At 48.9% G+C, this 24942-nt stretch overlaps 1 protein-coding gene and 1 non-coding gene across 2 annotated transcripts in view; one reads left to right on the top strand and one right to left on the bottom strand.

Moving 5' to 3' along the window:
• GYPC (glycophorin C (Gerbich blood group)) overlaps positions 1-18388 on the top strand; it is a 44659-nt gene extending 26271 nt beyond the window's left edge. The window contains exons 2-5 of the mRNA XM_077956541.1: positions 8121-8228; positions 11905-11961; positions 15462-15518; positions 17666-18388. Coding sequence (XP_077812667.1) covers positions 8121-8228; positions 11905-11961; positions 15462-15518; positions 17666-17862 — 419 coding nt within the window. The 3' untranslated portion in view covers positions 17863-18388. The remainder of the gene's footprint in view (positions 1-8120; positions 8229-11904; positions 11962-15461; positions 15519-17665) is intronic.
• Positions 18389-24547: 6159 nt separating this feature from the next.
• On the bottom strand, positions 24548-24654 carry LOC114671548 (U6 spliceosomal RNA). The gene has a single exon (XR_003721590.2). It is a non-coding gene; the product is annotated as a U6 spliceosomal RNA (small nuclear RNA).
• Between the last annotated feature and the right edge of the window lie 288 nt (positions 24655-24942).

The following is a 24942-nucleotide window of genomic DNA, read 5'->3' as shown; positions in this document are numbered from 1 at the left end:
TGCACTCCAGCCACCTCTGGTGGAGCTTGGAGCTGGCAAGTCAAGCAGACACTGATTGGGATACACGGGCCTTCCTGGCTCCTCAGAACATCTGCACACAGCCATTTCCTTTGCCATTTTGGTGCCCCAAACACCTGTTTTTGGAGAAGCATTTCCCTGCTGCCTCACTGGAGCTCAGCTATCCTTAAATCAATCAGCAGTGGTCTAGTAGGTGGATCAGCTGGGAACACGTGCTTAATTTTCCAACAACAAGGCCAAAAAGACTGCAGTCTCAGGAGCTATAGAGCAGGAGGGCATATGCATGGACCAGACCCTGGCACAAGGGCCCCAAATCCCCAAACCCAGCACCAGGCGTGGGGGCAGGCAGAGGACAGACAGAAGGAATAGATTCTCAGAGTCCTCCACTGTGCCCAGTCCCCGTCTTTGTCAGGGTGGGGTTCTTGCGAGCCTGGATGCTGACTCACTCTCAGACGGCATGTCCCGCTTCTCCCCTCAGCTTCAGTTCCCTCTTAAGGACTCTGTTCTCTTTCCGCTGTGAAGATCCCTCAGCGTGATGCAGATGCAGGGGCAAGTCAGAGGTTACATGGCGGGGGCTGCCCTTCTAGTGTGCTGAAGCCACCAGCTGTTCACGGCAGCTTTCTGCTTCCAGGCTCCTTTCAGCCATCTGGGCATTGTCTTAAGCCTGAGCTTCTTCAGTTGCCTGCTGACCCCAGACACCCACTCCAGTCCCTACCCATCTCCAGCAGCCAGATGCTGACCGAGCCCCAGGAACTTCCCAGACATAAGAGCCACTAGAATCGCCTCCTCCCCACTCTTCCTGCCTCTTTCAAATTTGATTTCCCTCGAAATCTTCCAGCAGGGTGTGTCTGCTGGGGGTCAGGCTGGGGAAATTGTGGTTCTGCTTTCCTTCAATCTATGCCATGAGTAAAGAAAGATATCTGTGACCAGGTGAGGTGGCTCACGCCTGTAATCCCAGCACTTTGGGAGGCCAAGGCGGGCAGATCATGTGAAGTCAGGAGTTTGAGACCAGCCTGGCCAACATGGCGAAAAACCCATCTCTACTGAAAATACAAAAATTAGACAGACATGGTGGCAGGTGCCTGTAATCCCAGCTACTCGGGAGGCTGAGTTCAAGTGGAGAACCCACCACTTGAACCTGGTGGGCGGAGGTTGCGCCATTGCACTCCAGCCTGGGTGACAGAGCGAGATTCTGTCTCAAAAAAAAAAAAAAAAAGGATATTTGCTGCTTTCCTGATAAATTACAAATGCTGCACCATCCACAGCTGACAAGTTCCTCTCCCCAGTGGTGGACAAGGGTAACTTCACCTTGCTCAGCCAGGCTTTTATCCCCAGATTCTTCCTCCTTCAGGGTGCCTTGCTGATTTCTGCTGTTGTCAGCATCCTGGACTTAGGAGTCGATGGTTCCGCTTTTTCATATTGTCTCCTCACAATGAAGAAAAAACACTCTTTCCTTTTACTTAGATATTGTAGCTCAACTGAGACAGATTGGTTATGGTGTTGAAGTAAGGTTGTGTTTAAATTTTTTTTTAAGGCTCAGGGGGAATAACAGGGAATCTATACAGAGAAAACCCTGGAACCAGACAGTTCAAGTTCTAAGTCACGGCAGCCTCACTTGCTTTCCAGTTCTCCTCCTGGGAGCACATCCCAAAAGCAAATGGCTAGGTAGGAAAAGTTCCGCAGCAAGACTCCAAGATGTGCGTAAGGAGCAGATGTCCTTTGCTGACTCTGCCTTCTGAGTGTTGAGCCTCTGCTTCATCCCAGTTTACTGACATGGGAATGACTGTCTTCTCCGGGGCAGAGAGGCCACGTCTCCTCCACACCCACCTTTGCAGGCCTCCACACTTCCATCCAGATGGTGCCGTGCAGCCTGCATGGGTCCAATCCTGTCATCCATGTGGTGTTTTGGTACCGTAGCCACAGATAAGACTGGATAAGGTTTAGGAGGAGGAAAGCACTGCTGATAGTCTTACATAGGGTGTCAAAGCAGTACAGCTAAATTGCACAGCACCTTGGCAGCCCTGGGGATTGTTGGGGGACTGTTTGTAAGGTCACCCATATGGACCTTCAGGGCAATCACATTGACCTTGAGACTTTCAGACACGTTCTGAACAGGCAGGTCAAGTTCACATCAACCTCACCTGTGTATTCCATCTGCAAGACCAGATGAATGCACATGTGCTTTCTGCACAGACAGGAAGGGTGGCCATGCCTGAGAGTGAAGGCAGATTGAAGACCTCATAGCATACATCCAGCAAGTCCCTGCAGCCCATGGTGGTCAGGCGCCCAGGAAGACTCTCCACCCAACCCAGAAACTTACTGACCACTCTATCATCACGGCCTTCCCTTCGTGTATCTCTCCCACCACCATGCCCACTACCACACTGGCATTGCCCACCCGCCATCTCAGGACAGACTTGGGGCCACCTCTTCCGGGAAGCCTTTCCTGAGGACACTGAAGATCTGTGGGCTCCAACAGAGAGCAACCTTTTCCCAACTTACCCACATGCATCTGTCCTTGTCGGTTACACAGTGTGCTCCTGACTGCAGGGGCTTGGCCTTAACGATAGAGCATATGGCTGGAGTGTAGGAGGTGCTACAAAAGGTTTGCTGAAGGAAAGAATGAACCAGCACAATTATGAGCACCCCCAATGCCATAGAATCCTAGAGTCCTGGGGCTCAGTCTCACGGTTGTGTCTCCACAAGTCTCCAGACCACCTCGTCAATGCTCATTTTGATGCTTCATCACATAGAGACTGTGGGCAATCTGACTTTTGCACCTCCCCAGCCAAGTCATATGCTTCCTGGGGACACACACCATGTTCTCCTCTTCCCTGCAACTCTAGGGCTGAATAAATGCTAACTGCTCAGCCAACACCGACTGGCTTCTAGGAGAAATGGATGGATGGGTAATAAGCTATTTATTTGTTTCTTGGGGGCACTTTACTCTGAGACCCTAGAGCCTGTACACTGCATCTTTTGCGGAAGCAATAATAGCCAGCCATCAAGGGCAAGTAAATGCATTTGACCTTTCCTACCAAAAAGAAAAGTTAGTTCATATACTTCAACTGTCATCTGATTTCTACTTCACTCGTGCAAGGATGCTGAGGAATCCAGAGCAGGAAGAAAAACCACACTGCTAGCTGCGAAGCACTTTCCACGCCCCTAAAGGTTACTCTTCCTTCCCCCATAGCTGTCCGGCTCTTGAACCCCAAATCAGACTTGCACAAAGCCTTGCTGCTTCAGAGTGCTTGGTAAATTGACTTTTCTTTTTTTTTTTTTGAGAGGGATTCTCACTCTGTCGACCAGGCTGGAATGCAATGTTGCGATCTCAGCTCCCTACAACCTCGACCTCCCAGGTTCAAGTGATTCTCCTGCCTTAGACTCCAGAGTAGCTGGGATTGCAGGCACCCGCCCATGCCCAACTAATTTTTGTATTTTTAGTAGAGACGGGGTTTCACCATGTTGGTCAGGCTGGCCTTGAACTCCTGACCTAAGGTGTTCCACCCACCTCAGCCTCCCAAAGTTGGGATTACAGGCGTGAGTCACTGCACCCAGCCTGGTAAACTGACTTTTCTAACCAGGCCCATAAGTTCCTCTCAATTGAACACTCTGGGTAACTGGCACAGCACCTGGCCAACTGTCAAGCAGTCGACGCTGCCATTGCTGCTGCATCACTGTCACCAACAAGGTTTGTCATTGCAGGAAGTCTCCAAGTCCCCCATGAAAAACCTACATTTCCTGTCATGATGTTGAGGCTGAGATCATCTTCCTCCTCCCAGAACACTTGGGGGTTCTAGTCTGAAGCCATCCTCACTCTCACTCCCCTCCTTCAAGCCCTCACCCTGTGCCTGAATTCTTCTTTCTTTGCTGGACCAGATGGACAGTGGAAGACAGGAAGTGGGGAACTCCTTCAACTCCTATGGCAGAGGGAAGCCATGGGAGTTGGGCCCGGAAATGTAAAGACCAGCCCATGCGGGAAAAAAAATAACTTTTTAGCACAATGTCATCTGAAAATGCAAGAGAAGAGAGGCTCTTGGTGGCAACAAAGGAGCATGACTTCCATCCTCAGGGCTAGCACCTGACCCCTGCTCTCCATCCACGTCGGAAAAACACCACTGCCCCCTAAGAATCCATTGCAGCTGAGGTCCTTCACCCCAATAGCTGCACTCAAGCTGCCAACTGAAGCACAGAGCACACTGCCCGCACTGCAGGGTTGTGCATGTGTGCCCCACTGCCTCCAGGGGTGGCTGCCTTCCGCCAGAGAATAGACAGCTGACATCCTGAGGACATAGAGAGTTGATAGGGATGACTGCAGCCAATGGCAAATTCTCTGGATGAAAACCCATTCCCAGCTCCACAAAGATGAGCATAGTGAAGGCTGCAGTTTAGTTGGTTCGTGGTTCCCCAGAAGGCTTTCAAACGTTCAGCAGTTGTCATTCAGTGCCAGGCACCCAGTACAAAGCTGAGTATAGAGTTGTGAGCAACACAAGCCCAAACGTGTGGAGCTTCCTGTCTGGCGGGGGTGTTGCAGGGGGCAGCAGGGGACCTTGCAACCTGGAGGAGGGCTCGGAAGAAAAAAAGTAGGATGCTTGGGTCTTTCCAAAAAATGGGTCCTCTCATGTCTGTCCAATCGCTGTGCTGGGTAATTGTCTATTTCTGATACCAGACCCAAGCTTGGCCGTAATTAACACCTTATTCTGCCATAAACGCACCCCCAAGGCTGCCCGCAGATCACCCTCATCCTAGTTGCTGAGCTCAGCGTGAACCTAATCCCAACCTCAGAAGCATCCCTCAGCTCCAGCAAGAGGCAGGCTTTCATTCCAGGCCCCTTAAGCTGGATGCAGACAACCACCTACTTTCTGGGCAGGACCTGAGCTCACTCAGCCAGCCTTCTCCAAAGACCTCATATCACTGATGCTAGCTGAATGAGCACAGGGCAAAGGAGTGCACCGAGGGGGACTCTCACCCCGCCATCTCCAGAAGCTTCCGGAGCCTTGGAGCCGTGGATGGCAAGCAGACACTGGGGAGAAAGCTGAGAAGTGGGGAGAGCTGCCTTAGATGCTGAGCTCTCTGCCTGGAAGGCTTATATGCTTTGTGCAGCAAAGTCCTATTTGTCCTTAAAGGACCAAGCCTGATGTCACCGCTTCCGGAAGCCCTCCTTACACCAGCACTTCCCAGCCTAGAGCATGCATCAGAATCTACTATAGTAATTACTGGGACCCAGTCCTAGTGCTTTCCTTCAGCAGGTCTGGGCTGGGGCCTGAGAATTTCTATTTCTAACAGGCTCCCAGAGGATGCTGTGTGTTCAGAGACTACGCTTTGAGAACCACTGTCTCACAGCATCTGCACCTTCCCAGACAGCTTCGAGCTTCCTCTCTATGCTGACGATGATCTACTACTATAGGGCAGCTCTGGTCCGGCTGAAGTGCCACTTCCCTGGAGTCTGTCACATCGGGAGACATGTGGAAATCAAGCTCCACACACTTGGAGGACATGGGGCATGGAGGGAGTAGTTCCAGCTGAGGGACTTTCCTGCCCAGCATGCTTCTTAGTGGGCATGAGCATGGAGGGAGCCCACATTGGGAGGCCCAAGTGGCAATGTCCCAGAGGTCTCAGGCCCCACCCATCCCCCAGCCTGGCTGGCCTGCTGAAAGTGTGTATAGTCTCCCGGTATACAGATGTGGGTACAAGGTCCCTAACAACAAGCCAAGAAATGCACCCCAAGTCGTTCAAGCCAAATGGAGAGCAGCTTACCAAGGCTCTCCACTTGGCAGTGCACTACAAGACAAAACACACTGACTCAAAGCTGCCAGGGCTTCAAATCACTGACTTCTGACTCTCAAGGTAGCTGTGCAAGCCGGGGAGAATAACACTTTTCTGGCACTCAGCTGCCAAATCTGTAAAATGGGGCTAATAATAACTCCTATGGATTGGAACTGTTGGAAGGACTGAGTTAAAATACATTAAATGTTGAGAGCAGAACCTGGCACTTAGTATGAAAGTATTACTTGTTTTAAAGGAAGAGGAAATAACAGTCTCTTCTAACCCTGATTCTGTTGGACAAACTGTCATAAGAAATGCTGTCTTTACCTGGAAAATTTCTGAGGGCAGTTCTGGGTATTTGAGCTTCTGTAACCATCCATGTCTACTTAAGCAAGGTATTATTCTTTCTTTCTGAACTTTGAGGTGCTTGGTGATTGGAAAAGTCTAGAACCCCACCACTGAATCCATTCATTTATATATGCATACATTTACTCATGCATTCAGTAAATATTTACTGATACCTACTACCTGTTACATACTAAATTGGAGGCTGCACTTGTTCACACTGTATAATAAAGTCCAGCACCCACCTGAACTTGCTATGGTCCTGCTTCAGGTCTTGCTACTGAGAAGCACTGTGAATGCTGGACCCTCCACCTTACCTGGTTCCTGGCTCCCCAGGCCATGACTCCTGGCGAGTTCACTGGGTTCCTTTGCTGACTTGATGCCTTGTATTATCTTCTTCCCCACCTCTAAGCTCCTTGCTGGCCCCGGACACCCCTAGCTTGGCCTACCTGCTTCCTGCTGTGGACCCCTAGCAAGGAGTCTGTTTTCTCCTTACCCACTATGACTCCTGACACCAGCAGCTCGTTTCTTATAAGAAAGAGGCATCTGGCAGCTGCACTGGGGAGAATGACCTCAAAACACTATAATTAAAGTGATTTTCTGAGTGGAAATGACTATTATGAAGCATCCTTCTCTGTTTTATTATGCAGAGCCATTGTAATGGGAACATGGGATTTCCTATATTAACACTGATATTTCTGTGATCCAATAAATCCTTCTTCACAATCATCTCCCAGAGGAGAGAAGGCATTCTGTGCAGCAGCTCTAGGAAACATGCAGGTCTCCGATGTCCTACACATCCCAGCCCTCTTTGGCCAGGCCATTAAGCCGTGAAAAAACGCATTCAGTAACTTGGATAGTGTCATAGACTGGTCCTTCCCACAGGACAGTCAATGGAAAGACCTATGGGAGGGCTTCTGGAACGACTTCTCAGACAGGAGCCCTGGGAAGGGATTCTCCAAGAGAGAACGTCCACTCCAGAGGCAAGAGCACTGGCTAAGTCCTGACCTGACACTGAATGAGCTGTGTGATCATGGGCACATCACATCTCTGAGCCTTGGTGTTCTTCCTGTGACATGGGCCAACAACACCAGGCACCTCATAGGATGGCTGTGAAGACTGCATGATACAGTAGATAGAAGACAACTAAAGCAACACCTGATGCTGTGGTTTGGATGTGGTTTGACCCTGCAAAAGCTCATGTTGAAATTTGATTCCCAATGTGGCAGTGATGGGAGGTGGGACCTGGTGGGAGATATTTGGGTCATCGAGGCCAATCCCTCATGCATAGACTAATAGCCCTTTGAGGGAGGGAAGGAGTTCCTTCTGTCACGAGACTGTATAGGTTACCTGAGAGCAAGTTATTATAAAAGCAAATTCACCTTTGTAAACTCTCTTGCTTTCTGTATCACCTTGTGGTCTCTTTACAAATGTCTGCTCCCCTTCTGCTTTTTGCCACGAGGGGGAGCAGTATGAGGCCCTCAACAGATGCAGCTGCCCAATTTGGACTTCCCAGCCACTAGAACTGTGAGCCAAATAAACCTCTCTTCTTTATAAATTACCCAAGAATTCAGATATAGCATCACAAAATGGACTCAGACACCTGGTGTAAGCATCAGATACTCCACAAACTTTCTGTCACAAACACAACAAGAGTCCCTGCCTTCATACACACCACAGATACTGTTGAGCATCTACCAGGTGAAGCCACCACCCTCAGTGCAGGCATACAGCAGAGAACTCAAATGGGCCTGGAGTGACATGGTACTTCAGGTTCAAACAGTTCCATCCCAGTCAGTGACCAACCAGAACCTGGTTCCTGGGCTGTGCACCCCTGCTAAGAGTCATTGGTTGCACCACACTGCTCCTGTCCACTTGGACCCATTCACAGAGCTGCTCACACCTGAACAAAGGATGCAGCTTGGGCCAAGGTGCTGCTAGGCATGGAGAGTCCTCCTGTCTGACCTCAGATTCTTGTCCTCTGTTCATAGGGCCTTATCCAGGGGTGACCTCCGCCTCCACCACAATGGACATTACCACCATTGACAGTGAGCTCTCATCGCACAGCCCCACCACAATGTACACTTCTATCACTGCAGGTGAGCTGTCATCACAGACCCCGTCAAGCAGCCAGGGTGGGGCACCTTGGTGAAAACATCCAGGGAGAACTGACCTAAGGACTTCGGCAGGGGTGGCTGTGGCCATTTTTCCTCTCCTTAGGAGGTGGTTTTGAATGTGAAATGGAGGAGTCTAGCCCTGGGTGAATATATATACATATGTACATCATACATATCTGTGTATATATTTATCAGCCTTCCTCAGGGCTATTGACTCACAGGAACTCAGGGGCTGGAGAGACAGCAGTTTTGGTGAGGGAGGTTGAGGGTGGAGGTGGGATGAGGGTAGACGGACCAGGCTACTTACACTTCTCCACCATCTCCCTCATCCCACATTATTTTCTGCCCTGGGTCCATGTACCCCAACTCTCCATCCTCAAGGAAACTTGAGCCTGCCTTTGCCTTGCTTTGAACCATGAGCAAGTGGATCCCCACGGGTCATGGCTGTGACTGCAAACTGTGTCACGAGAACAACCAAGTTTGGGAGGTGCTCTGTGCTCTGTGACCTTCTTTGAGATCCACACTTCTCAGCAGCTTATTAATAACTAGGAAACATCTACAATTTAAAAAGAAAGAAAAAGCAGCCGCAGCAAGTAACCAAAGACACCTGTTGGACTCTGTGTACCCTGGCATTCTCCAACTCATTGCACTGCTGAGCATTTTTCTTCTTAGGTGGTATTATTAACATTATGCAGACACAAGTGTTCCCCTGAAGGCTGTAGGAAGTTTAGGAAATTGTTCTATAAAGGTGGGACTTGGGAGCAGTTTCAGACTTTCCATATTCTTCAGCAGTCCCTCCCCAAGGCCTCCAAAGAAACCTGCATTCTAAGAAGAGACAGAGGCTTGTTCTGCAGCTTCAAAGTAAATGCCCAAACTCATAACAGCCCGGCCCCATGAGACTGCTGCTCTATCACTCTCAAGGCCCTGAGTGATCTGACCCCTCCTCAGTCGCCTCACACTGTACTTCCCCATCCCTCTGGAGTCCCAGCAGAAGTGAGGGGTGACTGCTCCCCCACCCACACATAGCCAGCACCTTGCCATCCTCTGCGTTACCCTCTCCCACTTCAGTCCTTTGTGTGGCCAAGTCCTGCTCCTCCTGCAGATTTGCTGCAGTCCTCACTCCCCAGGAGGGAATGGGAGCAGGGTAGGGTGAGGAGCAGCCATCAGGCCATTGAAAAACACAAACCACACAACCTGTCCCAAGCACAGTTAATGGCCTCATCTTTTCCCCCTGTATAGTGTACACAGAGCAACCAGCTCTGCCCTGTTTTCTGGAGCTTTCCTGGTTTTAGAATGGAGGAGCTCAGAGCAAGGTTCTGGCAACTGTTGCAAGGACTGAGTTAAAATGCATTAAATGTTGAGACCAGCACCTGGCACCTAGTAAGCAATTATTAGTTGTTTTAAAGGAAGAGGAAGTAACAGTCTCTTCTAACCCTGATTCTGTTGGACAAACTGTCATAAGAAATGCTGTCTTCACCCGGAAAATTTCTGAGGGCCGTTCTGGGTATTTGAGCTTCTATAACCATCCATGTCTACTTAAGCAAACTGTTATTCTTTCTTTCTGAACTTTGAGGTGCTTGGTGATTGGAAAAGTCTAGCAGCCCACCACTAAATCCATTTATTTATATATGCATGCATTTACTCATGCATTCATGTTCACTGAATTGAGTACCTACTAGGTGCTAGATACTAAATTGGAGGCTGCACTTGTTCACACTGTATAACAAAGTCCAGCACCCACTTGAAGTTGCTATGGTCCTGCTTTAGGTCTTGCTACTGAGAAGCACTGTGAATGCTGGACCCTCCACCCTACCTGGTTCCTGGCTCCCCAGGCCCTGACTCCTGGTGTGTTCACTGGGTCCCTATGCTGACTTGATGCCTTATATTATCTTTTTCCCCACCTCTAAGCTCCTTGTTGGTCCCAGACACCCCTAGCTTGGCCCACCTGCTTCCTGCTGTGGACCCCTAGCTGGGAAGTCTGTTTTCCCCTCACCCACTATGACTCCTGACACCAGCAGCTGCTTTCTTATAAGAGAGTGAAAAAAAAGAAAGAAAGAAAGAAAAGAAGACAGGAAGGAAGGAAGGAAGGAAGGAAGGAAGGAAGGAAGGAAGGAAGGAAGGAAGGAAGGAAGGAAGGGAAAGAAAGAGAGAGAGAGAGAAGGAAAGGAAAGGGAAAGGGAAAGGGAAAGGAAAGGAAAGGAAAGGAAGAGGTATCAGGCAGCTGCACTGGGGAGAATGACCTCAAAACACTATAATTAAAGTGATTTTCTGAGTGGAAATGACTATTATGAAGCATCCTTCTCTGTTTTATTATGCAGAGCCATTGTAATGGGAACATGGGATTTCCTATGTTAACACTGATATTCCTGTGATCCAACAAATCCTTCTTCACAGTCATCTCCCAGAGGAGAGAAGGCATTCTGTGCAGCAACTCTAGGAAACATGCAGGTCTCCGATGTCCTACACATCCCAGCCCTCTTTGGCCAGGCCATTAAGCTGTGAAAAAACACACACAGTAACTGGGATAGTGTCATAGACTGGTCCTTCCCACAGGACAGTCAATGGAAAGACCTAAGGGAGGGCTTCAGGAATGACTCCTCAGACAGGAGCCCCGGGAAGGGCTTCTCCAAGAGAGAACGTGTACTCCAGAGGCAAGAGCACTGGCTAAGTCCTGACCTGACACTGAATGAGCTGTGTGATCATGGGCACATCACATCTCTGAGCCTTGGTGTTCTTCCTGTGACATGGGCCAACAACACCAGGCACCTCATAGGATGGCTGTGAAGACTGCATGATACAGTAGATAGAAGACAACTAAAGCAACACCTGATGCTATGGTTTGGATGTGGTTTGACCCTGCAAAAGCTCATGTTGAAATTTGATTCCCAATGTGGCAGTGATGGGAGGTGGGACCTGGTGGGAGATATTTGGGTCATCGAGGCCAATCCCTCATGCATAGACTAATAGCCCTTTGAGGGAGGGAGGGAGTTCCTTCTGTCAGGAGACTGGATAGGTTACCTGAGAGCAGGTTATTATAAAAGCAAATTCACCTTTTAAACTCTCTTGCTTTTCATATCACCTGTGGTCTCTTTACAAATGTCTGCTCCCCTTCTGCTTTTTGCCACGAGGGGGAGCAGTATGAGGCCCTCAACAGATGCAGCTGCCCAATTTGGACTTCCCAGCCACTAGAACTGTGAGCCAAATAAACCTCTCTTCTTTATAAATTACCCAAGAATTCAGATATAGCATCACAAAATGGACTCAGACACCTGGTGTAAGCATCAGATACTCCACAAATGTTCTGTCACAAACACAACAAGAGTCCCTGCCTTCATACACACCACAGATAACTGTTGAGCATCTACCAGGTGGAGCCACCACCCTCAGTACAGGCATACAGCAGAGAACTCAAATGGGCCTGGAGTGACATGGTACTTCAGGTTCAAACAGTTCCATCCCAGTCAGTGACCAACCAGAACCTGGTTCCTGGGCTGTGCACCCCTGCTAAGAGTCATTGGTTGCACCACACTGCTCCTGTCCACTTGGGCCCATTCACAGAGCTGCTCACACCAGAACAAAGGATACAGCTTGGGCCAAGGTGCTGCTAGGCATGGAGAGTCCTCCTGTCTGACCTCAGATTCTTGTCCTCTGTTCACAGGGCCTTATCCAGGGGTGACCTCCGCCTCCACCACAATGGACATCACCACCACTGAAGGTGAGGTCTCATCGCAGAGCCCCACCACAATGTACACTTCTATCACTGCAGGTGAGCTGTCATCACAGACCCCTTCAAGCAGCCAGGGTGGGGCACCTTGGTGAAAACATCCAGGGAGAACTGACCTAAGGACTTGGGCGGGGGGGCTGTGGTCATTTTTTCTCTCCTTAGGAGGTGGTTTTGAATGTGAAATGGAGGAGTCTAGCCCTGGGTAAATATACATACATATGTACATCATACATATCTGTGTATATATTTATCAGCCTTCCTCAGGGCTACTGACTCACAGGAACTCAGGGGCTGGAGAGACAACAGTTTTGGTGAGGGAGGTTGAGGGTGGAGGTGGGATGAGGGTAGACGGACCAGGCTACTTACACTTCTCCACCATCTCCCTCATCCCACATCATTTTCTGCCCTGGGTCCATGTACCCCAACCCTCCATCCTCAAGGAAACTTGAGCCTGCCTTTGCCTTGCTTTGAACCGTGAGCAAGTGGATCCCCACGGGTCATGGCTGTGACTGCAAACTGTGTCATGAGAACAACCAAGTTTGGGAGGTGCTCTGTGCTCTGTGACCTTCTTTGAGATCCACACTTCTCAGCAGCTTATTAATAACTAGGAAACATCTACAATTTAAAAAGAAAGAAAAAGCAGCCGCAGCAAGTAACCAAAGACACCTGTTGGACTCTGTGTACCCTGGCATTCTCCAACTCATTGCACTGCTGAGCATTTTTCTTCTTAGGTGGTATTATTAACATTATGCAGACACAAGTGTTCCCCTGAAGGCTGTAGGAAGTTTAGGAAATTGTTCTATAAAGGTGGGACTTGGGAGCAGTTTCAGACTTTCCATATTCTTCAGCAGTCCCTCCCCAAGGCCTCCAAAGAAACCTGCATTCTAAGAAGAGACAGAGGCTTGTTCTGCAGCTTCAAAGTAAATGCCCAAACTCAAAACAGCCCGGCCCCATGAGACTGCTGCTCTATCACTCTCAAGGCCCTGAGTGATCTGACCCCTCCTCAGTCGCCTCACACTGTACTTCCCCATCCCTCTGGAGTCCCAGCAGAAGTGAGGGGTGACTGCTCCCCCACCCACACATAGCCAGCACCTTGCCATCCTCTGCGTTACCCTCTCCCACTTCAGTCCTTTGTGTGGCCAAGTCCTGCTCCTCCTGCAGATTCGCTGCAGTCCTCACTCCCCAGGAGGGAATGGGAGCAGGGTAGGGTGAGGAGCAGCCATCAGGCCATTGAAAAACACAAACCACACAACCTGTCCCAAGCACAGTTAATGGCCTCATCTTTTCCCCCTGTATAGTGTACACAGAGCAACCAGCTCTGCCCTGTTTTCTGGAGCTTTCCTGGTTTTAGAATGGAGGAGCTCAGAGCAAGGTTCTGGCAACTGTTGCAAGGACTGAGTTAAAATGCATTAAATGTTGAGACCAGCACCTGGCACCTAGTAAGCAATTATTAGTTGTTTTAAAGGAAGAGGAAGTAACAGTCGCTTCTAACCCTGTTTCTGTTGGACAAACTGTCAAAAGACATGCTGGAAAATTTCTGAGGGCAGTTCTGGATATTTGACCTTCAATAACCATCTATGCCTACTTAAGCAAGGTGTTATTCTTTCTTTCTGAACTTTGAGGTACTTGGTGATTAGAAAAGTCTAGAAGCCCACCACTAATTCCATTTATTTATATATGCATGCATTTACTCATGCATTCAGTGAACATTTATTGAGTACCTACTAGGTGCTAGATACTAAATTGGAGGCTGCACTTGTTTACACTGTATAATAGAGTCCAGCACCCACTTGAAGTTGCTATGGTCCTGCTTCAGGTTTTACTCCTGAGAAGCACTTTGAATGCGGGACCCTCCATCCTACCTGGTTCCTGGCTCCCCAGGCCCTGACTCCTGGTGTGTTCACTGGGTCCCTTTGCTGACTCGATGCCTTGTTTTACCTTCCTCCCCACTTTCACACCTACCTAGGTCTACCTGCTTCCTGCTGTGGACCCCTAGCAAGGAGTCTGTTCTCCCCTCACCCACTATGACTCCTGACACCAGCAGCTGGTTTCTTATAAGAAAGAGGCATCTGGCAGCTGCACTGGGGAGAATGACCTCACAGCCCTATAATTAAAGTGATTTTCTGAGTGGAAATGACTATTATGAAGCATCCTTCTCTGTTTTATTATGCAGAGCCATTGTAATGGGAACATGGGATTTCCTATGTTAACACTGATATTTCTGTGATCCAATAAATCCTTCTTCACAGTCATCTCCCAGAAGACATACGGCATTCTGTGCAGCAGCTCTAGGAAACATGCAGGTCTCCGATGTCCTACACATCCCAGCCCTCTTTGGCCAGGCCATTAAGCCGTGAAAAAACGCACACAGTAACTTGGATAGTGTCATACAGTGGTCCTTCCCACAGGAGAGTCAATAGAAAGACCTATGAGGGGGCTTCAGGAACGACTCCTCAGACAGGAGCTCTGGGAAGGGCTTCTCCAAGACAGAACGTGTACTCCAGAGGCAAGAGCACTGGCTAAGTCCTGACCTGACACTGGATGAGCTGTGTGATCATGGGCACATCACATCTCTGAGCCTTGGTGTTCTTCCTGTGACATGGGCCAACAACACCAGGCACCTCATAGGATGGCTGTGAAGACTGCATGATACAGTAGATAGAAGACAACTAAAGCAACACCTGGTGCTATGGTTTGGATGTGGTTTGACCCTGCAAAAGCCTCACGTTGAAATTTGATTCCCAATGTGGCAGTGATGGGAGGTGGGACCTGGTGGGAGATATTTGAGTCATAGGGACAGATCCCTCATGCATAGATTATACTCCCTTGAGGAAGGAAGGGAGTTCTTTCTGTCATGAGACTGGATTAGTTACCTGAGATCAGGTTGTTATAAAAGCAAATTCAGCTTTTTAAACTCTCTTGCTTTCTGTATCACCTGTGGTCCCTTTGCAAATGTCTGCTCCCCTTCTGCTTTTTGCCACGAGTAGAAGCAGTATGAGGCGCTTACCAGATGCAGCTGCTCAATTTGGACTTCCCAGCCACTAGAACTGTGAGCCAAATAAACCTCTCTTCTTTATAAATTACCCAAGTATTCCGCTATAGCAACACAAAGTGGACTGAGACCCCTGGTGTAAGCATCAGATACTCCACAAACATTCTGTCGTAAACATAACAAGAGTCCCTGCCTTCATACACACCACAGATAACTGTTGAGCATCTACCAGGTGGAGGCACCACCCTCAGTGCAGGCATACAGCAGAGAACTCGAATGGGCCTGGAGTACCCTGAGTTCCATCCCAGACCAGGCAGAACCTGGTTCCTGGTCTGTGCACCCCTGCTAGGATTCGGTGGGTGCACCACACTGCTCCTGTCTACTTGGGCCCATTCACAGAGCTGCTCACACCTGAGCAAAGGATGCAGCTTGGGACAAGGTGCTGCTAGGCATGGAGAATCTTCCTGTCTGACCTCAGATTCTTGTCCTCTGTTCACAGGGCCTTATCCAGGGGTGACCCACGCCCTCACCACAACGGACATTGCCATCATTGCAGGTGAGCTGTTGTCACAGAGCCCTTCAAGCAGCCAGGGTGGGGGGCCTTGGTGAAAACATCCAGGTAGAACTGACCTAAGGACTTGGGCAGGGGTGGCTGTGGCCATTTTTTCTCTCCTTCAGAGGTGGTTTTGTATGTGAAATGGAGGAGTCTAGTCCTGGGTAAATATACATACATACGTACATGGTACATATCTGTATATATATTTTATCAGCCTTCCTCAGGGCTATTGACTCACAGGAACTCAGGGGCTGGAGAGACAGCAGTTTTGGTGAGGGAGGTTGAGGGTGGAGGTGGGATGAGGGTAGACTGACCAGGCTACTTACACTTCTCCACCATCTCCCTCATCCCACATCATTTTCTGCCCTGGGTCCATGTACCCCAACCCTCCATCCTCAAGGAAACTTGAGTCTGCCATTGCCTTGCTTTGAACCATGAGCAAGTGGATCCCCGTGGGTCATGGCTGTGACTGCAAACCATGTTTCAAGAACAACCAAGTTTGGGAGGTGCTGTGTGCTCTGTGACCTTCTTTGAGATCCACACTTCTCAGCAGCTTATTAATAACTCAGGAAACATCTACAATTTAAAAAGAAAGAAAAAGCAGCAGCAGCAAGCAGTCAAAGACACCCGTTGGACTCTGTGTACCCTGGCATTCTCCAACTCATTGCACCACTGAGCTTTTTTTTTTTTTTCTTGAGATGAAGTCTCGGTCTGTCACCCAGGCTGGAGTGCAGTGGTGCTATCTCAGCTCACTGCAAGCTCCGCCTCCTGGATTCACGCCATTCTCCTGCCTCAGCCTCCTGAGTAGCTGGGACTACAGGTGCCCGCCACCACACCCGGCTAATTAGATGGTATTATTAACATTATGCAGACAGAATTGTACCCCTGAAGGCAGTAGGAAGTTTAGGAAATTGTTCTATAAAGGTGGGACTTGGGAGCAGTTTCAGACTTTCCATATTCTTCAGCAGTCCCTCCCCAAGGCCTCCAAAGAAACCTGCATTCTAAGAAAAGTCAGAGAACTGTTCTGCAGCTTCAAAGTAAATGCCCAAACTCAAAACAGCCCGGCCCCATGAGACTGCTGCTCTATCACTCTCAAGGCCCTGAGTGATCTGACCCCTCCTCAGTCGCCTCACACTGTACTTCCCCATCCCTCTGGAGTCCCAGCAGAAGTGAGGGGTGACTGCTCCCCCACCCACACATAGCCAGCACCTTGCCATCCTCTGCGTTACCCTCTCCCACTTCAGTCCTTTGTGTGGCCAAGTCCTGCTCCTCCTGCAGATTCGCTGCAGTCCTCACTCCCCAGGAGGGAATGGGAGCAGGGTAGGGTGAGGAGCAGCCATCAGGCCATTGAAAAACACAAACCACACAACCTGTCCCAAGCACAGTTAATAGCCTCATCTTTTTTCCCCCTGTATAGTGTACATAGAGCAACCAACTCTGCCCTGTTTTCTGGGACTTTCCTGGTTTTATAATTAAAAATATCCAAACAAAGTTCAGTCCTGGGGTATGATTCTAGACTGTCTGCAGAATGCTTAGTAGCAGAATTGTGGGGAAGAAAAAGAGGAGGGAGGGAAGGAAGGAGATGAGAGAAGGGGAGAGGAGGATCATTTTAGGAAGGCACAGGTTACAGGGCCAGCACACAACAGGCTGGTGAAGCATGGGGAAGGAATGAACTGGCCTGTCTGGCTTTGGCACAGTTGTCTCCGATGTACAATCGTTCAACTTATGAGTTCTTGAGTTTGCAATGGCATGAACGCAAACGCATTCAGTAGGAACCATACTTTGAATTTTGAACTTAGACCATTTCCCAGGCTGGCAATATATAGTATGATGCACTACATTATAAAATATGGGTCAGATGATTTTGCACAACTTTAGATTAATGTAAGTGTTCTGAGTCTGCTTAAGGTAGGCTAGGCCAGGCTTTGATGCTCAGTAGGTTTGGAGTATTAAATGTAATTTTCGTTTACAGTATTTTTAACTTATTATGGGCTTACAGGAACCTGGCCCCCATCATAAATCAAGGAGCACCTGTTTTGGTTGTGGCAGCATATCTGTCCTCACACAACCCCTGTGGGTCTTGACCCCCATCCCAGATCCCAGGGCTTCTGCCTCAGACTGACCCTTGCACCTCTTCCCACCTGCAGTCGTGATTGCTGTTGTGGTCATCGTCCTAGTCTGCCTCCTCTTCGTCTTGCTGCACTACATGTACCGGCACAAGGGCACGTACCACACCAATGAGGCCAAGGGCACGGAGTTTGCTGAGAGTGCAGATGCAGCCCTGCAGGGCGACCCTGCCCTCCAAGATGCTGGTGACAATAGCAGAAAGGAGTACTTTATTTGAGGGACAACAGACTTCACTTCCCTGAATGCCTCCTCCAGCTCCATCGGGAAAAACATACCCCATCGCCCAGCAGCACCCCTACTGATACCACCAGGCAGAGACAGACAGCACTTGCTCCTTCCCGAGATAGGCACCTGGAAACACTAGGTACCTGCCCAGGGAGGAATGGAGGAGGACTCGCGCTGCAAGAGGCCTCTCCCAGGGACCCAGGGAGGCGGTGGCCACCCCAGAGGTCACCCTTTGCTTCGCGGAGGTGGGAGAAAATCTGGGCACATGGGGCCCCCTGGGTAGTGCAGGACGGTATCAGCTCACTGGCAAGAAAGTCCTTGTTGAGGGAGAGGGGGTGCCGGGGTACCCGGGGGCTGGGGAAGCAAGGAAATAAGTCATCTGTGTGCTGACTGGGGATAATGGCATCAAATGTCAGTCCTTGACATTTGGGGGGAACAGCAGGTGCCGGAGCTAAAAGGTACCTTTGTCTCCCATTGATCCAGCTCAAAACGATTGGAAATAAATTTGAAATGTAACCGAGCATTCAGAGTCCAACAGTATTACTATAGTTGTCTGGGGAAAGATAAACACCACCCAGGGCTTGCTTTTCACCTGTGCAATGTTATGTTCTCTGACGGGGCCTGGACAGTTCATTTCTGGCTCCTGTTGGGGCCAGCTCTCAGAAAGCACAGCCAGTACAGGCGGCCTCCAAGCCTGCCAAGGGAGGAAGGACAGTGACCAGCTTTCCTTTCCCTACAGGAGCACCAGCTGCATGAAACAAAAGGAAGGGTGAAATGTCCCTCTAGAAATAGCCTGTCCCAGCAGCCAGGGCACCGGCTGAAGTGTTGATTTTCCAAGGTGCAGTATGAGAACAAATGGACCTGATCCAAAAATATGAGTGAATCTCGTCCTTCCAGTCACAGTGACCATGATACCCCGTGGTGCAGAGCTCTATTCCCTGGCTTTGGGTCCCAGCTCCCCTTTCCTGGTCCCAGGACCTTGAACAACTTGGTTGACCCCTCTGGCCTCCGTGTTCTCCTCCCTTATGTGGAAATGTTGCTGATAATGGCACCTCTGTTGTGCCTGACTCCAAGCGTTGAGGGTCAAGTGCTCAGACCTCCCTCTCTTCCAGTGTCAACTGCGTGCAGCGGTAAACAAACATTCCACGTTGCACTACTTCTGCACACTTCCTGAGGAGTAGCCATAATTCAAAATAACAGAGTAACAGAAAGAGATGAACTGGTTAACCATTCCCTTCCAGGCGAGTTTTTCCAAGATTTCCAACAGCTCAGCTGTCACTCCAAGGACCAGCAGCTGTGAGGTTAAAGACTGCACGCCAGGTGCTGGGGTCACCTAGGTACTCCCTGGGGCTGCGGCTTCTTGAGGCTGTACCATCTCCACCTGGGGGTTGGCAGAAAGTTCTCAAAGATCTCCCTGGGAAGATTATGGGGAATGTGAGCTCAGTGGGAGGTCCACCTGCCAGAGGAGCTGGCAGTCCTGGGGCCGTGGTGGGGGAGATGAGCTGGGAGCTCACAGAAGCAGTGACGGCAGAAGCCTGGTCCAAAAGTGAGAACTTTCCCTGGTGACCCAAGCTCGCAGGCCTTCATCTATGAAACAAAGGGCTTGACTGTATCTGCATGGCCAACAATGATCTTCAGAACAGCAGCGTGGCAAAGATGGCAATAAACAGTCCCAACAAATATGCGCAAGTCAGTTTAGAAAACGATGTATCGTGCAAAGTGAAAGCAGTGCAGGTTCCTCAGCGTCTTCACTGGCCCAGTGTGGATGCTGGCTCTGGTGGGAGGGGAGCAGTGCACACAACCTTTCCCAGGCATGTTGACCCAAAGACCCCATTTGCCCACAGGATACCTGCTAGGAGCTCATGGACCAAGTGGTCCTCGAAGCACATTTTGGAAACACTCAGGTAAACGGTTTCTAACATCCCTTCCTGTGGCAATGCCATTTCAGGTTTTTGAGCACCCGTATCTTCCAGGTTTGGGAGCACAGATCACTGTCCGGGGAGCACAGAGGAGGCACCAGAACCTACACATAGACATGCGTTGGGGTGAAAAGTCTCTAGAAGAGGATGAACCCGGGGCTCTCCAGGCCTCCTAGACAGCGGGTGCCTATGTGGGGGAAGGATGACGGTAACTCATTCCTTTCTCCCTCACTGGGCCCAGGAGCTGTCTACCCTAAGCTTGACTCCCTGGCCACTCACCTCCCCTTCCTCACCTCCTTTTATCCTCACTCTTTTGCCTGCACAGTGTCCTGGAAAACAATTGAAACACAGTCTATTCCCAGTCCACTGGGTCCCCAGACCCAGCCAGAATCAGGCTCAGTAGCAGTAGTGATGACACAGAAGTTGCAGAGCTGGGTTGTCCCAGGTGGCCTAGCTCAGATGCCACAAGGAGGGAGCTGTCACAGGCTAACTGCAGAGGCCAGATGGCCACACCAGAGAGCAGGGCCACTTCAAGAGATAATGCACACACACACACACACACACACACACACATACACACAGAGAGTGCACGCTGGTGGACACTGGTGGGCAATTAATAATGCTCTCTTAGATTAGGGACCAGGTTTTTAAATCTTTGATCCTTCCTCCAGCAATGCACTAAGTCATTCTGCAGCATGCCTGCAACCAATGTTAGTTGCGCTAAATAATGCACAAATTTGCACATACCAAAGAGTCAAAAAAAACTTAAGAAGGAAGAAAGAAGAGAGGAAAGGAAGAGAGGGGATGGGGCAGAGAAGGGCTGGAAGAAGAGGGAAAGGCACAGAGCTCTGTCTGTAGAAAATCCCAGCTTCTTTGCACATAAGCCTCCTTTAATCCTCGAAATAATCCTGGCAAGTGGATATCCTTATCCTCCCTTTAGATCTGTAGAAATTGAGGCTCAGAAGGGTCAATGAGCTTTGCTGGAGGTCTCACAGCTGCTAATGGCAGAGGAGCCATTTAACTCAGGCCTGTCTGGCCTCCCTTCAGCAGGTTGAGATAAGTCAGCAGGAGCTCCCCAAGGAGCAGATCAGGTGGCATCAAGACTCATGAATGCTGGCATGACTCACCAGTGCTGGGATCAGAGAATCCTCAGCCAGGTCTCTGCCACCCAGTGGCCCCGAACAGTGATGGCCCAGGCACCTCTGCCAGCATCCCCATCCCCAGTCAGAGCTGGCCTGGTTGAGAGGTCCCTCCTCGTGCTGGGGAGAGATGATGCAGTGGAGCCTACCTGCTTTTGGTGGGACGATTAGCTTATAGAGCTAGCAAGTGCTGCCAGCCCGGTCACTCCTCATCCACACTTCCAGTACCCAGGACACTTGCACCCGGGCCACTCTTATGAAAAGGAAAGTGATCATCCAGATTACATCAAGCCAAAGCTTCCCTACTAACCTTAGATGATTTGTGCTTCTTCAAAGTGCTCGTTCCCAAACTAAGAGTATTTAGTGATTAAATTTCAGATCCAGAGACAGATAGGTAATATATATGTGTGTGTGTCTGAGTATACTGCTGTAATCCACAAACATTTATTAGGTACCATGTAAGTGTTGGAATTACATAGCTGAATATAGCAGCCTCTGCCTTCAGGGGTCCATGGCTTAGGGGAGAAGATAAACATGTAAATGTATATAAGCCCTAAAGTATTATGGATGCTGAGAGAGTAGTGATACAAATCAATCTAAAACACTAAGGAGAGTGAGATGGACTTAGGAAAGGCTTTAGAGAGGAAGGGAGGCTTGGGCCAGTTACACAGTATATAAGGGCTTGACCATAGAGCAGCTTTGGTCCCAAGCTAAGAAATTTGGACTCTGTTGCATAGGTAATAAAGAGTCACTGAAGGAATAGGTCAGTCTCTATCATATGGATAAGATAATGATCAAATTAAACAAGACAAAAGATTAAAAATGCACCATGGAAATTCACAAAGGGGCTTCAAAAGGTCTAGCAAGGCTCAGACCCTGCCCGCAGAGCTGGAGGCCTCCCCACCCCGGGGCTCACCCGCTGCTCCAGCTGCCCCATTGTTTAGTCTGAGTTTCACATGACTCGGCCCATCCTGCCTGGAGAGAGATGGATCTCATCCATTCCCCAGAAGAGGCAGCAGGAGGTCAAGGCTTTGAGCCAACTGTTACGTAAATATTAAAGAGAATTTTCTCTTCTTTTTTAATGGAAGGAACTCCCCTTCATGATTTTATCTTTTTGTCCTCCCTGGAGAGAAGCTGCTCAATTGTTTTCATTCCTTACCTAAATATTTTTATCATCGTAGCAACGGGAATGATTTAGGGGCCAAAAGGATTTTAACTGGCCCAGTGCCACAAGTGGAACTACAGGCATTTTAATGTTTGCAATTTAGCATGTCAGCACGATGTTATGAAAAGAGAGTGGCTCTGGAATTGCACAGACTTGGACAAAAATCTTATCTCAGACACTAACTAGCTCTGTGTGACCTAGGAAGAGTTACTTAATTTTCCGTGCTCCAGGATCCTTACCAGTAACATGATGGCCAAAATATTCGCATTTTCATGTTTTGAATAGTAATTTAAATGAGGATATAAGCTTGCCAAGAACTGTGAAGGGTCTGAGGTTTTGCCCTGCTTTTAAGTGAGCAATTTGGCCTACACCAGTTTCATAGATGCTGACATAGATGAGATTCCTGGGTCAGAGACAAGGGCACGTACAGCCCAGCAAGCAGTATGACATCAGCATATTTGAATGACATCTCCTCATCTCCAAGTTACACGTGGGAGATGTGGGTGATCTCAGAGGACGTTTATCCATATGGTGGGTTGAGTTCCAGAAGAGAAATCTTGAACCAAGAAAATCAGAATCTCATAATGGGCAGTAAAATGCCTGCCTTTTGCGCTGGATGGAGCTACTACTTGGTCTTCCGAGTCTGTTTAATACACAAACAGCCTGGAAAATGTAGTCGAGAACACAGTGCAGTTCCTGCCTCACTCAACAGACGTGAAAAATGCAAGAGACCCTTGGAGAATTGTCTCCTAACAAGGTAGGCACTGCCTAACATCATGCCTGGTACCTGTGAGTACTCAATAAATACATGTTGAATGAACAACGCAATGCACTAAATAACAGGGCTCATAGTGAGTTGAGATTGTGCCACTGCACTCCAGCCTGGGCGACAGAACGAGACTCCGTCTCAAAAAAAAAAAAAGTAGAAAACTTTTCTTCTCCATCCTCTGGCCAGTGTATGAGAGATCTCACTGCAGGCTTGTATTTTTTATTGGTTTGCTATGACAGGAACACATAGAGGCATACAGCTGTGAACATGTCTTGGTTCATGGGTGGATCCATAAATCTAGAGCCCTGGCAAGAAGGTTGGGTGGAGTTCGCCAGCCTCTATTCTAAGATCATCCTGTAATCAAGAGGTCTCTTGCCAACATTATAGACCTCCAAAGCTGATGTTAAGATATGCAGATCTCCTAGTCGTTTTAGAACCAAATACATTACGTTAGCCACCTTTTATTTTTTAAGTAGCTGAAATTATTATCATTTTTTCTCTCTCAAAAAGTACTTAGAAACAAGTTCTATATACAGCTCTCTCAAGATAAAGCATCCTGTGGGCTTACCAAGATGCCCTAAGTCAGAGTCAGGTCACTCCTTTCTCTAGGGAAGGACCTTTTTTTTTTTTTGAGATGGAGTTTTGCTCTCATTGCCCAGGCTGGAGTGCAATGATGCAACCTTGGTTCACGGCAACCTCCGCCTCCCAGATTCAAGCAATTCTCCTGCCTCAGCTTCCCAAGTAGCTGGGATTACAGGCACCCACCACCACACCCAGCTAATTTTTTTGTATTTTTAGTAGAGAAGGGGTTTCACCATGTTGGCCAGGCTGGCCTTGAACTCCTGACCTCAGGTGATTTGCCCAGCTCATCCTCCCAAAGTTCTGGGATTACAGGCGTGAGCCACCGCGCCTGGCCCGGGAAGGACCATCTCGTTCATAGCTACAGTACATGGACATTGTCTTCTTAAGGTAACAAATGGAGGTGTTACGGTGAAAGGATGGTAGACATCCAGACCTCAGCTCCCAGGCAGAGATAACACCGCTAATTCTTTCATTCAGGACACAAATGTTCTCTGCATTGACACTACAGGAGGTGCAATGCCAGAGACTTGGAGCTGAGCAAGGCCTTGCTGGCTCCCTGGAGGATACTGGCTGCAATAAGAGATGTGTTAAAATAGTTCAAGCTGCAAGGGGTCCATCATGGAGGACCAAATGGACTGAGGAGAAGTCAGGGGAGGATTGTTGGAGGGAGAATTCTGAGACGGGTTTTGAAGGAGCTATCTAGGTGAGCAGATGACAAATGCAGAGAAATCGAGGTGATATTGGAACCTGCAAGTATGCAGTTCTTCCTGCAGCTTCAGGCATGTATGGAAGTAACCGAGGATGACTCCAGACCCAGAGACCGTAAAGAACCAGGTAATGAGGGGGCTGGCCACTGTGCTGTAACTGAAGGTAGTAAGAGCCCTTTACAGGAGGAAAGTGGGAGGAGATATGGTCAGATTTGCAAATCACGTTGCATCCAATGTTGAGAGGAATTAGAAGTTGTACTCTGGGGACAAAGACAGCCTAGAAATTACTGAGGCCTGAATAGGGAAAAGCACCTTATGAGAGATCTCTCAGGATGGAGACAAAATCCTCTTTATATATATATATATATATATATATATATATATATATATATATATAAAAATATGGAATGCTTCATGAATGTGCATGTTATCCGTGCACAGGGGCCGTGCTAATCTTCTCTGTAGCATTCCAATTTTAGCATATGTGCTGCCTAAGTGAGCACCAAAATCCTCTTTTAACGCAATTGTGAATTGATATGACCCTGAATTGGTTATGAAACACCTTGTGTACAGAACACAATAGCCCCTAGAGCAAAAGATCAAACTAGACCTGTTCGGTTGGTGGATGAAGACCGTCCATCTGCCTTTGTAACTAAAATCTCTACGGAATAAACCAAGTTTTTAAGTATCACAGAGACACATCTGCAGCTCCTCCACAACAAAAGATACCTAACTAGGATCCCAGAGAGAAAAGGAAAGCAAAGGATTCAGAAGGGCTACCCCATGAGGCC

Source organism: Macaca mulatta, chromosome 12, assembly GCF_049350105.2.
Source record: "Macaca mulatta isolate MMU2019108-1 chromosome 12, T2T-MMU8v2.0, whole genome shotgun sequence".
NCBI lineage: Eukaryota > Metazoa > Chordata > Mammalia > Primates > Cercopithecidae > Macaca > Macaca mulatta.
The sequence above is the reverse complement of the archived record's forward strand: the minus strand, read 5'-3'. Positions and strand labels throughout refer to the sequence as shown.